General features: G+C 46.8%; 1 protein-coding gene and 1 long non-coding RNA gene across 2 annotated transcripts; both read left to right on the top strand.

Annotated features, from left to right (window-relative positions):
- Window positions 1–474: 474 nt before the first annotated feature.
- On the top strand, window positions 475–14359 carry SPRY4 (sprouty RTK signaling antagonist 4). The gene is made up of 2 exons (XM_027902113.1): window positions 475–545; window positions 10927–14359. Exon 2 carries the CDS (start codon window positions 10973–10975, stop codon window positions 11864–11866), a length of 894 nt encoding a protein of 297 aa, XP_027757914.1. The 5' UTR covers window positions 475–545; window positions 10927–10972; the 3' UTR covers window positions 11867–14359.
- On the top strand, window positions 3424–14461 carry LOC114066992. Its single transcript, XR_003573289.1, has 3 exons — window positions 3424–3435; window positions 4843–4849; window positions 14356–14461. It is a non-coding gene; the product is annotated as an uncharacterized LOC114066992 (long non-coding RNA).
- Window positions 14462–15733: the final 1272 nt, after the last annotated feature.

The raw sequence follows: 15733 nt of genomic DNA, 5'->3' as shown, positions 1-15733 counted from the left end.
GGGCCCGAGGGGGGCGGGAGGGGGGCTCGGCGGTGCCCCCCACCCCCGCCGTTACCTCCAGCCCCGGGCGGGGGGCGCGGTGCATGCGCAGCTGCCGCTGCCCTTCATTCATAAAAAAAAAAAAAAAAAAAAAAAAAAAAGGGGGGAAAAAAAAAAAAAAAAAAAAGGAGAAAAAAAAAAAAAACAACCCACCACACAAAACGCCGGGAGCCGCATCCGCGCTCCCCTCCAGCCCCCATTCATAAAAGGCAGCGGAGCATGCGCGCTGCCGCCGCGGTGCCCACCCATTCATAGAGTCGGGCGGCCGCGCGTGCGCAGGAGCGGCCGCTGCCCTCCCATTCATAAACTAGCCATTTTCCCAGGCAGGCGGCGGGCGCAGCGCCGCTGACAGCGCCGCGCTCGCAGCTCCTGCCCGCAGCTCCAGCCGCTCCTGCCAGCGTTCTCCCGGGGCTGGCCACCCCCCACACACCCCCCCCGCCCCTCGCCCGCTTCGCATTTGGGATTAGCTCGCCTATGGAGAGATGGTCTTAGCTGAATTATTTAAAGTAAGTACGAGATCGGCGCTTGCGAGCGGTTGTTAAAATGTTTTAAGTGGAAAAAGCCAAGCCGGCTCCCCGAGGGAAAATCCTGCGCTCGTTCTAGATGTGTTCGGCTGCTCCTTACAGATCACTGATCATGAGCATGTTTCTGGCTATGACTTTTCTAACAGTGATTATCTGTAATTATGTGCAGTGGAGAGCTGCCTGGTGCTTCCCAACCTAAAGGAGACTTGGCATTCTGGAGAAATATCCTGTTTCTTGCAGAATTTCCATTTGTGTCCCTGCGTCTCTGATTTATACCTCTTTTCTGCGTTCTCCCATCAACATCTGCATTTGCTGTACATATATGGCAGGCAGGTTTCACCACACTTGTGTCGGGTTTGTTTGCAGGGTTTTACAGCAGAATAAGGGTCTTTTTTCTGCTGATGGGGTGTCTTCTCCTTCATCCCTTCTTCCTTCCCCAGAAAGGAGCCTAAATACATGGTCACCTGGCCTGACAGGTCAGAATTGGATATTTCTTGCTTTGGAATATGAAAATGGATTATACGCATTTCCTCTCTTTTCCAAAGCCCTGTCTTGTTAGTGTCAAGTAGTTCTGAGCTGTCTCCATAATAGGACACTTCAGAGATCAGCCACTCGTGTGTCAAACCTTTCCTGCATGACCTTTGCTCTTCAGCATTTTATTTCATACAAGTCTTTTTTTCTTTTTTTGGCCTCAGTGCCTTATTCCATCACTGTTCTCTTCCCTGTCTTGCTGTACACTTGTTTAAAATCTGGATGGATGATGTATTTTAAAGGCTAGATGAGCAATAAAAATGTGTACCTGGAATAATTTCATATAATATATGAAACATATTATATGTGGAGGAAAAACCTGTCCTGGCTGCTCTTCTCTACCAACTGCGTAGCAAGATAAGCCAGGATTTTATTTTCTGGTACCAGTCCTGGCGTCACAGGAGAAAGACAAGCCTAGAGACGACATGTTCTGAAAATTCATTATCAGGAGGGGAATGGAAAAAACAGAAAGGGGCATATAAAAGGCACAAAAGTCTTAGAGGAAAGCGGGACTGGGAATGCAGACCTTGGAAATGGAAGTGCAAAATGAATATCAGTGTTAATCACAGGGAAAAAGGCTTCACTCTTTTTCTTCCAGTGACCAAGGGTCTGATTTCATGATTTAAATCTTTTATAGCCCAAAGTTTTTCCTTAAAGGGTGAAGGAGAGAAAGGAAAAGCATCCCTGCATTATCCAGAGTGGAAAAGGCATGTTCTAGATTGTTTAAAACTTCTCCAGCTACTGCCTTTCTTCCATACCATGCTAAGGGGAGAGTATGGCAAGAATCAGCTCAGAAATTGCTCTTTAATTGGGTAAAGAGAACCCCAGCTTTCCCAATATTAAAGCTTCCCCTCTCTCTCCCTTTATTTTGGGTGAAAGAATAAAGCTACAATTTGTGCACGGAATCACAATGATCCTGAGGACTGGCTTCCCCCTTCTCCATATAAAAATGAATGATAGCAGGAGGAGGGGTTGTTCTCAGTTATTGGAACCCCACTGGGGATGTCTCGTTGATAAATGTGCCGTTTTCCGTGGGCTACTGTGTTTTCTGTTGCTGGAAGGGACTCTATATTGGGATTATAAAATTAAAAGGACCATTTCTGAATACTGCAGTCCTTTTGAAATTCTCCGTGAGGTATGTGCAGGGGAGAAATTATTTGTTCTCCTCCCGAAACAGCAAAACAAAAGCTGTTTTCCTGGAATCATGACTAATTCCCAAATCACACTGGGAAATGCAACATCTCAAAGAGCAATTCCCACCCCCCACCTCCCCACTTCCCCCCAAAAAATCTAGTGAAGTAAAATGCACAACCCTTGCAACACTACAGTAATAATTAATTTGCAGTTCTGACAGTTTAAAAAAAAAAAAAAAGGCAAAAAACTCATTAATCATATTGCCATACAACTTTTCAAATTCAACCCAGTACTAAAAACTGCTTTTTTTATAGGCAAACAGTTGCACAAATGTTTGGGTTTTATCCCTTTTAAATGCAGTGCAATATATTTCCTTAAGAAAACACAAAATCCAACTAATGTGGTACTAATCCAACTAATATTTGGTACTATTAGCTTAATGCATCATATCTGAACTTAGTTTTCTGACCTTAAAAGAAATGTTCTTATCCAATAAAAACCTTTGACTAAGAAATTTGAGTGCCCAGGGATCTGAATGTTAGTGGGCCAAAATGTGCTTTATTCACTCGCACCATAGGAACAGACCAGCTGGACAGAGACAGCTTCTTGGAAGTCTACAGGTCTCATTTCCCAGCTCCTGAATTTCCATGCTCTGGCAAGAATTTAGTGTCTCGTTTTAAAAATGGCAGGTTTCCCTAATAAGCTTTCTAATTTTTTTTCCCCCCTTGTTGCTTGTAGAGAAAATTCTAGCTGGCCTTAGCTAGATAAGGCTGCTAAGGAGGGGAACAAAAAGAATGCATGTCAATATTTTGCTAATATTAATACACACTTTACAGGAAAAAAAGCTTCTTTCTTTTTTTTTCATTTTTTAAAGCTTTTACAGCTCAACTCAAAATCCAGACAGCCTAACTCAGTCTTAATGAACTCCAACCTTATGAATTATTCTTAATCCCACATTAAAAACATGTGCTTGCTGCAAGGTCTCCTTTAACTCCAAGTGTTGTCTCCCTCAATAAAAGCTTTTATTGAACCCTTTGACTTGCATCAGGAGCAGTGTGTCCCTTGTCACAAGAGGATGTCCTTAGTTCCAAACAAAGGCAATCACAGAATTTGTTCCTGTATCACCAGCTCTTCCTCTGCTGGGCCTCAGGAAACGAATCCTTTATTGATCACTTGGGTGGGAGGGAGCCCTGTCCCTCAGCTCCCTGTCCCTCACCATCCTGCCCCATCCCCAGTCCCTGCTCTGCCCCAACTCCAGCCCCAGCTGCCCTACTTGGTGCATCCACTCTCCAAAGCCCTGTAGATCTTCCCCTTGCTGGTACTTTTTGACAACAAGGGTTGCCCTGATGCCAGACACCCTGGCTTCGTTTCCAGTGCCCATCCTGGCTATTCCCTCATTTCCACACAGCTGTAGGGAGGAGCTGTGGATCGCTGCTGGGTCCTGGCCTCCAAGCACTGTGCGGAGCCAGCAAAGGGGTTTGTGCACTTCCCAAAGCTCAGGTGCAGCTATGACCAAGGTTCTAGAGAAGATTTTTAACCAAATCACACAAAGAGAGAGACTAGTCATGATCGTTCTGGTTTTGCACTGGTTACCATCAATTCTAAACTGTTTTGATTTGCACAGACCTTGAAATATATATGCCTGCCCTTGGAATTACACTGCTTCAAAGTATATTGTTTTCAATTATGCTAATTTCTTCTATTAAGACTAGATATTCTATTGCTTTTCTTGTTTTCTTCCTCTGGCACTACTGTTTCAGAAATTTGTGTGTCCCATACAGCAGAGAAAATAGATGGATTTCTGCAGTACATTTACTGCAGCTATTGCTGCCTGTATGTTAATGAGGTGACTGTAATGCCTCTTCCAGAGACTGTAATTCAGCTTTTTCATTGATAAAAGAATAATAGAATGGTTTGTGTTGGGAGGGACCTTAAAGCTCATCAAGTTCCACCCCCCTGCCATGGGCAGGGACACCTTCCACTACACTAGGTTGCTCCAAACCCTATCCAACCTGGCCTTGAACATTTCCGAGGATTAGGCAGCCACAGCTGCCCTGGGCAACCTGTGCCTCAGCCCCCTCACAGGGAAGAATTTCTTCCTGATATCTAATCTAGGTCTAGTATCATAGTAACCAAGAGGAGGTGTGATCTGGCTGTTAGGTACCAAGACTCAGCTCTGAGGTCTGACCCACCATCACTGACCCAAATGAGCAGCTCTGGCCTTACCACCATCCCAGTGCAGGGCTCCATCAAGCAGGGCTCAGCCTTTCACCAGTCCACGGTAACTTTTCTGTTCCTCCTTCACTAAAGCTTGTGATTCTTCAATAGTTGGAAAATTCTTGGAAACCTGTAATTGAAAATTCTTATTGAAGACTCAGTTTTGCTTTACTCTGCTTATGGTATGTTGGACTTGAGGATCTTAAAGGTCTTTTCCAACCCTAAGGATTCTGTGTTAAGAAGGCGGCTTGTTGCACACCACTATTCTCCATCCCCCCAGCACCACTATAACCATTATCATTGACAAGATATATAATGGTCCCAAAACTGACCACCACTGCCCTGGCAAAGGGCAGCACGGCACACCAGCAGGTTCAGCAGCTCCCTGATGTTACAGGGCACAGGTCCAGGCTCAAGAAAGGAGCCACCAGTGATGTTACAGGACATGGAGAGGACAATCCTGCACCAGCAACCCCAGGAGAAATCTTGGTTTGCTGAGGCAAACGGCTCTTCCCTGCCGCTGGTGCTGTTCAGACACAACAGAAGGGATGGGGTGCACACGAGGTGTAATTAAGATGTAATTAATTAGAAAGAGATCAAGTGGCCCCTGATCTGGTGCTTACAGCTTGTCCAAGGACAGAAGGGATTTTGGTGGCTGCATCACTTCCCTGACCGTACTGGTGGTCTCTCTCTCAGCAAACGCTCATCAGGCAGCACATTTGGGGCTTTTGGGGTTTTTTTTCCCTACGACATTTAAGGTTCACTTTAGACATTTGCATGTCAACATCTCATGTTGAAATTCCCCACATCTTTAACAAAAAAGGGTTGGTTAAAACTGTGGTGCCTTTTGCCTGGTGCTGGGTGGAGAGGAGGTGGTTGTGGAAGCTCATTTTCCCATTTTCCTGTTGGCTTCACTGTGGGCACTGAGGTGTCAATCACAGCAGCCAGGTTGTCCAGGATTGCTTCCACATGGGACCCACCTCTGGACTTGAGTCCCTCATTCTCATGATTCTTTTGTTACCACAAACATCTGGAATGTTCTTAAACACATGAGAAAGAACTTAATAAAATTAACTAATGGATAGTGGAGACAATTATAAACATTATAGATTTCTGCACTCATTGGATTTTTAAGTCAAGATCCGTTTTGTTTTTCAGTAACTGGGAGATGTGTTGTCCAACTCCATTTGAAAATAAAGGTCTTAGAACCTTATTGCTTCAAAAATTGTTCTGAAGACATTAATGAGAACGATCTGTCCTGGGGGTTTATATGAATTCTCATGGAATTGTCTACAAGGATGTAGCTTTCTCTAAAGTTATGTAGGCAAGTCAAAAAACCTATTAAAACATAAGAAGCCCTTTGTTTTAATTTCATATGATTAAAGAATCTTACAAAACTTTCAAGTCTGAAATAATACCAAAACACTTTACAATAATAGTTTCTTTCCTACAACTTTAGGACTTGTAATTACCCAGTACAACAGTAATTTTAAATTGGCAATATCTTGATGAAGAGATGAAACAAACACTGCAGCACGTGTATGAACTTGACTTTTGAGTCCAATTTTACTCCCTTGGAAGGAAGTATATTTTGACTTGAAAATTGTATGTGGTGAGTCCCTGGATGGCATGGGGGAAGAGAAATTTTTCTCTGCATGGGAGTTTGTTGACATGTCTGCTTTGAAAAGAACTTCATTGTTTCATCTACCTCTAAAGAATGAAAAATTACCAATGTAAGAACATGCTCTCGAATTTTTCTTCCTGTTGTCTACTTTAAGAAAAGTACCTGTACAATTGCAACCAGTGAGTCCATGCCTGTGTTAATGCTATATCTGTAATTACCAATGATGAAAAATTAATTCATTTTGTATTCAGTATGGCTTTTTTTTCTCAATTGAAATACAATTTACAGTCAGGCTGGACAAGTGCAGTGGGCAATAAAGGCACTGCACAAAGTTTCATAGCTTTTGCTATGTTACGGTGCTAAAGTATCTTAAATCTCCCATTCTACTTATTATCCCTTCTCTTTCTTTTTATCTCTTTATCTACAATTCTCTTTAGATGACACATCTTGTTATATTAAATCTATTCCATCTGAGCAATGAATTCAATATCTGCAAGCAATAGCCAGCTGCCCTTGCCATCGTGAACTTCAGTCCTTTCTTAGCACAGCCAAGGAGCCCCCTGAGCAGAAATGTTCTTCCCTGGGGGGGTTGACATTGGCAGTTCATCTCTAGTAACTTTCCCTGTCTTTGTGAGCCAGAGTGGCTCCTCAGGCAGCTTCAGGCACTCTAGTTGAAGAGAGAGGGAGATGGTCAGCCCAGCCTGTTCTTTCTTCCCTCCCAAACCAAGTGGCTCATGTTTGTCACCACTTCTATCCGGGGATGCTCCACACACAGTGTCCAGCTCCAGCCAGGTGCTCAATTAGGTCACTCCAATGTCTGACACGACACCAGCAACTACAAGACACCACTGACCACTCTGAACCCCTTCCTTGCTCAACTGCCTTCAGAGCAAGAAGCCCCAAGGTTATACCCCTTCAGCTCTTGCCCTTTTTCAAGGTCCAAAGTTCTGCCAGGTCACCCCAAACATTACCAGGGTTGCTGTTTGAGGCAACCTTGTCCTTGCTGGCAAACACCCCACCTGCATGGTGGTTCCTGGTTCCTGTGGGGGGAGGTGAAGGGAGTGGTGCCTTCCTTCTGGATACACAACAGCCAGAAAAGGTGAAGTTATGATGTCTTGCAGGATTGTCCACAGAAGTCACCAGGGCCCATGCAGGTTTCCAGGCAGGCACATCACAGCCTGTGAGACTCCACAGGAACTATCTGGCTTCTTGATTTGCTTCTGCTCCAGCACAAATCCTTAACCTGAGAACTTGACTGGATTCCTCTTCTTTGCCATGAGAGATGGAGCTCTGTGTGCCCAGTGCCCTTTGCTGAAATCTTTCCTTTCATGGGATGCAGATATAAGGCTCAAAGCACAAACAGCTGAGGGCAAGATGTGCCCATGGCACGTGCCAGTGGACACACACAGACAAAAACCTGAAGCAAACACACCATAAAATATGGCCATTGTTGTCATCTGGGCAGATCCCAGGGGAGAAAAACCTCCTTGCAGGATGAACACCACCCAGCTCACTGTCAAGTGCAGCATTTGAGGTGTTTGATCTGGATCTGTCACCAGTGATCTCATTGCACTGCTGGAATTTTTGGTGACAAGACCAGCAGCAGCAATGTAGCCATGGTCTTTAGAAAATTGCATAAATACCAGAAATATTTGGGAATATATGTCTGTTAAGAGTAGCTTGAAAGGGGAGAGCATTTAACTGTGGAAACCTTCCACAAAGGAGCAAGAGGGCAGGGCAGAAGTTGAAGGACCATGTGTCCAAGCACCAAAACCTAGTAGGATGCCTGCATCTGGTGTTTTAAGGCAGTCTTCAGCCAGAGACACACTGTGTCCAGAACAGGGCTCTGGGAATTGGGAGAACTGGGCCTTATTTGTCTGTCTTCACTCCAGAGGTTTTTATCCAAGTAGACCCTGTGCCCAGACACCTGCAGGGTCTTTGAGTTCACAGTGTCAGACTTTCCTTGCCCTTCAGAAATAGTTTGCTTGGTAAAAAGACAATTTGAAACTGTTTTGTAATGAAAAAAGTTGATTAATAACTTAACTTCTACCATTAAGTATCCTGAAGTGTGGTGTTCAGTACAGGGTCCCTCTCCTTTCTGTGGTAATTAACTCTGAAATCTTGATTAGCATTATCTCAGATAAGCCATCTTTAACGTCTGCCTGCATATGGCCATGTCTGTGTGCCGGGGGTTGGGTGTTTTAAGAGTGCCTGTGGCAATAATCCCTCTCCAGATTAATCTGGTGACATGACTTCCGTGTGATGGCATTGCTGGCTCTGGACCATCGCAGACTGGGTGATTACAGAGTTAACCTGAAGTCTAAATTCCAATTCCAAGGGTGTTGCTCTCCCATGCCAGGGCGAGGGACTCCCCACAGCGATGCAGAACAGCCTTAATGTGCCACCCTGGGGCAGAGGTGCTGTCCTGGGCACAACCAGGTCACTGCCTGGGCACAGCAGCTCTTCACACGTGTGCTGTCACACAGGGCACCTTAAAATAAATGATGCTCCGTGGATACAGCTGAAACCTGGTGAATGGAGCAGATTCCAGACAGTTGGTAACAAGTGGAAGTGAGCACAGAGCCCTTTGCTAGAGGCGATTTAAAAATTCTGGAGAGGCCACGAAGGCAGTGCTGGCAGGGACATGAAGGATCAGACAGGCTGGTAGCACTGTGCAGTGAGCCACCATTTCCTCCAGCTACCTTCCATCTAAGATCAGCTCTGCTGCACTTACTCTTGGCAGCCAAAACAGCTGCATCTTTCTCCTAAAAAAAAAAAAAAACAACCCCCAAAAAACCTGTGAAATCAAAATATCTCTGCAAATGTATCTGATACAGAACTGATGATTTTGCTAAACTCTGACTTGCAGCAAATACTTTTTAGATCATGACGCTGGATTCTGATGCACAAAAGAAAATCAAATTCTTTTCCCTCTGCGTGCCCCATAGTTGTCAGAATCATTGCTTCCTTTTGTTTTTTTACAAACAGTAACTAGGAATAGATGCTTTAAAAAAGTCTCTTGTTCCTCCAGTCAGGATGTCAACGAGCTATGAATAATGAAATAAAAAAAATTTCAAATGAATGGCTAAGACCCAGCAGAGAATTTTTAACTGGGGGAAGAGGAACAGCATAAGGGCTGCATGACAATAATGGTCGTTACTGCTCGATAAAGCACTTCTTCCTGCTGGTCTTGTGCAGGGGACAAAAGGAGCGCGGCAGGCCGGACGCGGTGCCGGCATCCCAAGGCGGCATGTGCCGTCCTGCCCACGCTCCGGCCCATCCGGCGTCAGCCCTCCCTCCCTGCCTCCTATTGATCCCGGCAGAAGCAGCACATTTTCAACCCCAAGCGCCAAGTGATCCATCAAAGCAAGGATCTGCAGATATAACAGCGGACCCTCGTAGCGTTTTTAAGTGGGTAAAAAAAAAGCGCTTCCCTTTCCCCTTCCAAAAATGCGGAATTTAGTTCACGCTCCAGTTTTTGAAGTGTTGTGTTAATTTTAGGGGGGACGTCCCCTTGCAGAAGTGCACACATTTACTCACACACACTCTTCTCATTTATAACTTGTTGTAGTTAGATGCAGTTTTTTCCTGATACGATTTCAGATTGCTGTGATAATAAAATCATAGAATCATTTCAGTTGGAAAAGACCTTTAGGATCAGCGAGTCCAGCTGTTAACCCAGCTCTGCCAAGTCCAAATCTTTCACGCTGTTGGAGAAGGTTAATTTGTTTGTTGAACACAAACAACTGACAATGACTTAAGCTGTTCGCTACTCTCTTTTTCTTGATACCAGCAGCTTTTCCCCTCCTGTGACTTGCTCTGAAGCTTTACTCACCCCTTCTTTCAACTGATCTCCAGCATTATATTATTTATGAATAAAGGTCACCCCGTGAGGAAATGGCACATCTACTAGAAAACAATGTGCACTTTCTAAATTTGAACCGAGTCGTTTCCGTTCTTTGATTTAAGTTTAGTTACTTCCTGTGGTTTCTTGTCCTACGCCGCTGCTGAATCTTTGGATCGACTCCAGGATAAATTGCACTCTTTCAATGAAATTAGAAACTGCGGCAATAGACGGCTCAGCCAGAGCGGCTGGTAAACAGCACTTCAGCTAAATATTAGCGCACTTAGTGGGCTGGAGAAGAGTGTCTCATTACCTGTGTGAGGTGATGGATCAAGCCAGACCCGTGTGGGTGCTCTTCTGGGTGCTGCACCATTGGCTCCCACCCTGGTTTGCCAGCGGACAAGATGCTGAGCAAGCGCTTCCACCTCCCGCGGGAGAGATGAAGGAGCCTTTGGAAGCAGCAGCTCCCAATGGAGATGGGACACTTCCTCACCAAAGCCAAGTCATCCTCCCACAGGCAGATTCTGGGTTAGCAAGGACAGGTGTTCAGCCCCACACTGCTGAAACACCTTCGTGCCCACCAATGCTCTCACGAGCCACAGTCTTGCATCGGGTTTTTTAGGGATCAGGTTCAGCTGGGGGAAACCCCCAAAGCTTAGATAAGTCATTTCAGGGAGTTTGCTGGCAAAACCACACGTGTATATACACCAGCAGCCCTCAGATGTGCTTTGCCTCAGCAAAACCCCTGAGTGGGCAGTTCGGGAGCCTGCTGTGACTGCAACCTTTCCAACACCAGAAGCCAAGGTTAGGGAGAGAAACACAGTAGCAAAGGAGGAGGGAGGCATTTTATACCTGGGCAGGTGCTCTGACACCCTTGGACTCAAGTTTAAGACTTTCTACATAACAACCAGCCTCAGTGAAGATCCCTGTTGGGCTGGACTTGCAGGACACCTCAATAACCGTGTGCTCCTTCTCTCTCCCCACCCCTTTTCTTTCTCCTTTCTTTCCCCCAGGATACTTAAGCACAGATTTTTCACGAGTAGCCAGAGTGCTTTCTCAATGGAGCCCCGGATCCCCCACAACATCACCGTCGTCCCCAACTCTGTGATGGTCCAGCCCCTGCTGGACAATCGGATCCCCTACGGGCGGCTGCAGCACCCGCTCACCATCCTGCCCATCGACCAGATGAAGACAACTCACATCGAGAACGACTACACCGACAATCCCACCGCCTCCCACCTGGCAGCCCAGAAGCGACCCCGAGCCCCCCATGAACTGGTCTTGACCAACCAGCACCTGCAGCGCTGTGAGCAGGATGTCACCCATCCCTGGATTTCGTTCAGCGGGCGCCCCAGCTCCATCAGCAGTAGCAGCAGCACATCCTCAGACCAAAGGCTGCTGGACCACATGGCCCCGGTGCCTGTGGCGGAGCAGTCCTCCCCCCGAGCGGTTCGCATTCAGCCCAAGGCGATTAACTGCAAACCCCTGGACCTGAAGGGACCCGTGTCTCCGGAACTGGACAAGCACTTTCTGCTGTGCGAGGCCTGCGGGAAATGCAAGTGTAAGGAGTGCGCGCTGCCCCGGACTCTGCCGTCGTGCTGGGTGTGCAACCAAGAGTGTCTCTGCTCGGCACAGAACCTGGTCAACTACTCCACCTGCATGTGTCTCGTCAAGGGCGTCTTCTACCACTGCACCAACGAGGACGACGAGGGCACCTGCGCCGACCACCCCTGTTCCTGCTCCCACTCAAACTGCTGTGCCCGCTGGTCCTTCATGAGCGCCCTGTCCCTGGTGCTCCCCTGCTTGCTCTGCTACCTGCCAGCCACCGGCTGCGTCAAGCTGTCCCAGAGATGCTACGACCAAGTGAGCCGGCCCGGATGCAGATGCAAAAACACAAACAGTGTCATTTGCAAGGCATTGCCAGAGAGCAAAGGGCCAGAAAAGCCCTTTTGATAGTTTGGGAGGACAGGGAGTGGGAGGAGGCTCCACGGAGCGAGCGAGGTGGTGTTTGTTCTTTCTAATAACCTGTGTTCTGAGGAGAACGTTAGCCTCTTGCCTTTGGAGAAAGCAGAAGCAACTATTTCCACGAACTGAAGCACTTTGGGTTATTCAGGGTTTCTGGAACTGGTCACAATTTAAATAGATGGGGCCAGAGGAGGAATGTTAATAATGCAGAGTGAAGGCTGAAAACCTACGTACATCATGAAGTACAGCTGCTTAAAATCTCCCGGTTTGGACGGACGGCTGCTCACGGTGCCTGTGCACCGCAGGAACCATTAACTGCTCGCTTGGCAGGCACGGCCGCACAAGCAATACCCATTCCCAGCTGCAGAAAGCTGCCTTGGATTCATATTCAGGGCGGGCTTCTTGTTTCCGCTTTCCTTCCAAACTCCAACTTGCTACCAGCAGCCTGCTGAAGGTGACGGGGTAACTCCCTCCACCTTCCTTCCCCTCCTGCACACCACTGGAAGGGCTGGTTGCACACACAGTACGTGTTTCTCAAGAGCTTTCTGCGTCCCTCAAAGATTTTTTGAACCAGAAGTGAAGACACATTTTGTTTGTTGCAGCGTCTTTTACCCTTTAGGCAAATCCCACCTGGCCACACTGATTTGGACCCTCTCTTTAAAGCAAGATGGTAGCCTGGCTGCTCCCTCCTGGGAGGAATAGCTGCAGGATGTGTTCAGGCAGTTGTATCAACACCGGGTCCTCCTGCCTGTAAGCTGATCCATAGCATCAGGTTTCACTCAATGGAATATGAATTTTCCATCAACAGTACAGACCCGCTCCAGGAGGATGTTTGCCAAATCCCATTTCTCCGAGGTGTGCGCTCGTTCCCCCGATGCCGGAGCAAAGGGAATCTTAACTCACACCACAGAGCAAAGATGGTCAGTGTTTGCCTCTCTAAACCTCTTAAGCTCTGGTAAGGAATCACAAAAACCGAAGTGTACAATGCACATAGGTGTATTTTTCTAGAGATCTCAATCCAGTACCTCCTCTCCTGGAACAAGCTCTTCTTTGCTCATTAAATATTAAGATTTTTATTTGGTTTTGTCTTAGGGATGAATGGCATTTGCTTGAAGTACAGCCCATTCCCCTATCCCTATTGCTGCTGCTGGACTTTTGCCTCCTCTGTACAGAAGTGTCTTTTTAAATGTAAAGAATGCTTTTTATGCTTATTTTAGTGTTAACACACACTAGGGAAAGCCAGGGGAGGGAAGAGAGCAAAGTTAACAAATGTGCCCGTGGTTTTCAGGATACAAATATCATTGGCTCTGTCCCTGCACTCATCCTAGGGCTGGTCCTGCCTTCTCTTAGGATGCAGTGACCCCCCTGAGGATGCCACAACCCCTCTCTTGACAACTACAAGGTGCTAAACAAAAATCTTTGTCCAAACATGCAACACTCTAATGGCTAGGTAGGTACTTGTTGCATGCAGAAAACTGATCTAGTCTCTTTGTGTGTTCTTAATTAGAGGAGATTTCCTCAGTAAATGCACAGCAGTGACAGTGAAATGTCATCTCTAATTAGATAAGCAATAGGCAGAGCTCATGTAGCATTTCCAGGAATCCCGTTGGCTTGGTTGCGATCCAGCCACCGTGAGGGGTTGGCAGGAGTGCACTGATGGGACTCTGGTGTCTTTGGTTTTCAGAATTCAGCTCACCTGGATGACTTGGGGTTTAGTTAAATTTAATTGTAGATATTTATTGAAGGGGAGATTTAAAAACAAAACAAAAAAAAAACCCCAACAAACTTTCTATATTTATAACATTAGCTTGTACGTGATAAATCACAGAAAAAGGGATATGATGTCTGTTCCCAGATAACAGTTCCTATAATTTAGCCTCATGTTAACTGTATGGGGACACCAGGAAGAAGGTGGGGATCCAGAGCTGTATTTATTATCTTGCACAAAGTGGAGGGGAAAAGACAACAGAAAAACCAACCTCAAACTAGCTGAACTGTTGGTTGAATGTATAAGGTATTATATTTAATAAGAGAAACCATTTTCCTAAGATGCAAACAGACCAGAAAACGCAGCAGGAGAGGTATTTACCTGCTGCCCTCCTCTGTTGGGACCACACGTGTCCAAATGGCCTCCACCCAAAGTTGTTTTGCTTTTTTGACCCTCTGTCCCTGGCTGTTCCTGTGGGATCTGTGCTGAAAATCCGCACTAGCAAAGCCCGTGGCTTGGCTTCACGGTCCTTGTGAGCAAAGACAACGCTGGAGTGGTCGCCACTGTGCCAATCTACACTCATGTACATACACCCAGCAATCCCAGACGGATTTCCTTTCATTGTACATAGCTGTAAACTATTTCTCTGTTGGTTTGTTTTAATATATAAGCCCTGTAAGCCGATCCCATGCTGGAAGGCTGTAAAGCATTAGTGGATGTGTTAGAGCAGTGGTCAATGTAGCAGAGCGACCCTCCCTGTTCTCCTCAGCCCCCAGACTCTGCTCCATCAGCTCCCAGCCCAAAGCGTGGCAAGAAGGTGCTGAGCCCTGTGTGGAGCACTCGGAAAGGGGCAGGCTCGGCCACAGCCGGGGCTCTGCCGGCGGGTACGGCTCCCGTCAATAATGTCTTTATTCCCCTTCCTCCCCCCACCCCAACACCTCCCCTTTGAAGGTACTTGGGTCTCCTGCCACCCTCGAGATGTCCTTTGGACACGGTGCCCTGTCACCTCAGCCCAGGGCGGGCACAGCGTGGCAGCTCTGCCATCCTCCCCGGGGCTGGGAGCCCCCTGCGAGCGGAGGGACGGCTGCTGCTCAGCACAAACCCCGGGCATGGCCTTGGCTCTCCAGCCACGTCACTGTGGTGGGCTGACCATGAAGGCAAGAGGGGAGTTGAGGGCAGGTTTTCCCCGGGACAGGCCCCGTGGCACCACAGCGTGGCACTGGGGGAGGATGGCAGGGCGCCTGCACTGCTAATTACTGCAGCACTGCTAATTGCTGCAGCAGGTTCATGCCGAGGTTTGTCCTCTGCCCACACACAACAGCCCAGAAAGCAAGAAGGGGTGACCTGACGGTGCTGGCAATGCCACACCACGACCCCAGCTGGAGCTCAGCACCAGCAGAGCAGTTTCAGCAGACAAATACACCCTCACTGCACCCACTGGGCACGAGGAACACCTACCAAATTTGTTGCTCCCCAGGCACCAGCTTTGCCACCCAGATGAGCCCTCACCCTTCCTCAGCACTGGGTATTCCCTTCCCCTCCCACGCTCAGACACGCTGAGAAATGTTTCCCCCTTCTCCTCTTACCACCCCACCACACGTACACCCTGAAACGTTACCACAGAAGGTTTTTCTTTGTATAGAATATTTATTTTGAAGCTCTATTTTAATAGTATTTATTTTAGAAAGTCTACTATTGTAAGAGTTCTTCTGTTTGTGAAGAAAAACAAGTACTGATGAATGTACTGATCTAGAAATTATATATATATATAAATATATATTGTTAAATATATAAATGGTTGTTGTGGTTCTTTAAAAAAAAAAAATCCCAAAGAACGTTTATAGCAATTATTCTAAAAATACAAAGTAAGAGTAGCACAGAATTGGTTATTTGATGCTCTCTAGACCTACCAAGGAACTGGGGGTGATGCTGGGATTGCTCTGCCCCACGACCTGGCATATTAGGGGCTCATCCAATTATCCCACAAATCACCTGCCAGAGCCAGCTCCTCAGTGAGGGGGAAATACCCTTCTCTGTCCACTTGTAGGATTAATTTCTTCCTTCCCTCCACCTCTTAAATATGTCAGAAAGACTTGCCTGGAAGTCAGGCTGCTTCTTGCACAGGGCTAAAGCTCAACCCTCAGTGT

Source organism: Empidonax traillii, unplaced genomic scaffold, assembly GCF_003031625.1.
Source record: "Empidonax traillii isolate 1590-97213 ecotype Southwest subspecies unplaced genomic scaffold, ASM303162v1 scaffold22:size5013007, whole genome shotgun sequence".
NCBI lineage: Eukaryota > Metazoa > Chordata > Aves > Passeriformes > Tyrannidae > Empidonax > Empidonax traillii.
This window is presented reverse-complemented; position numbering and strand designations above follow the sequence as displayed.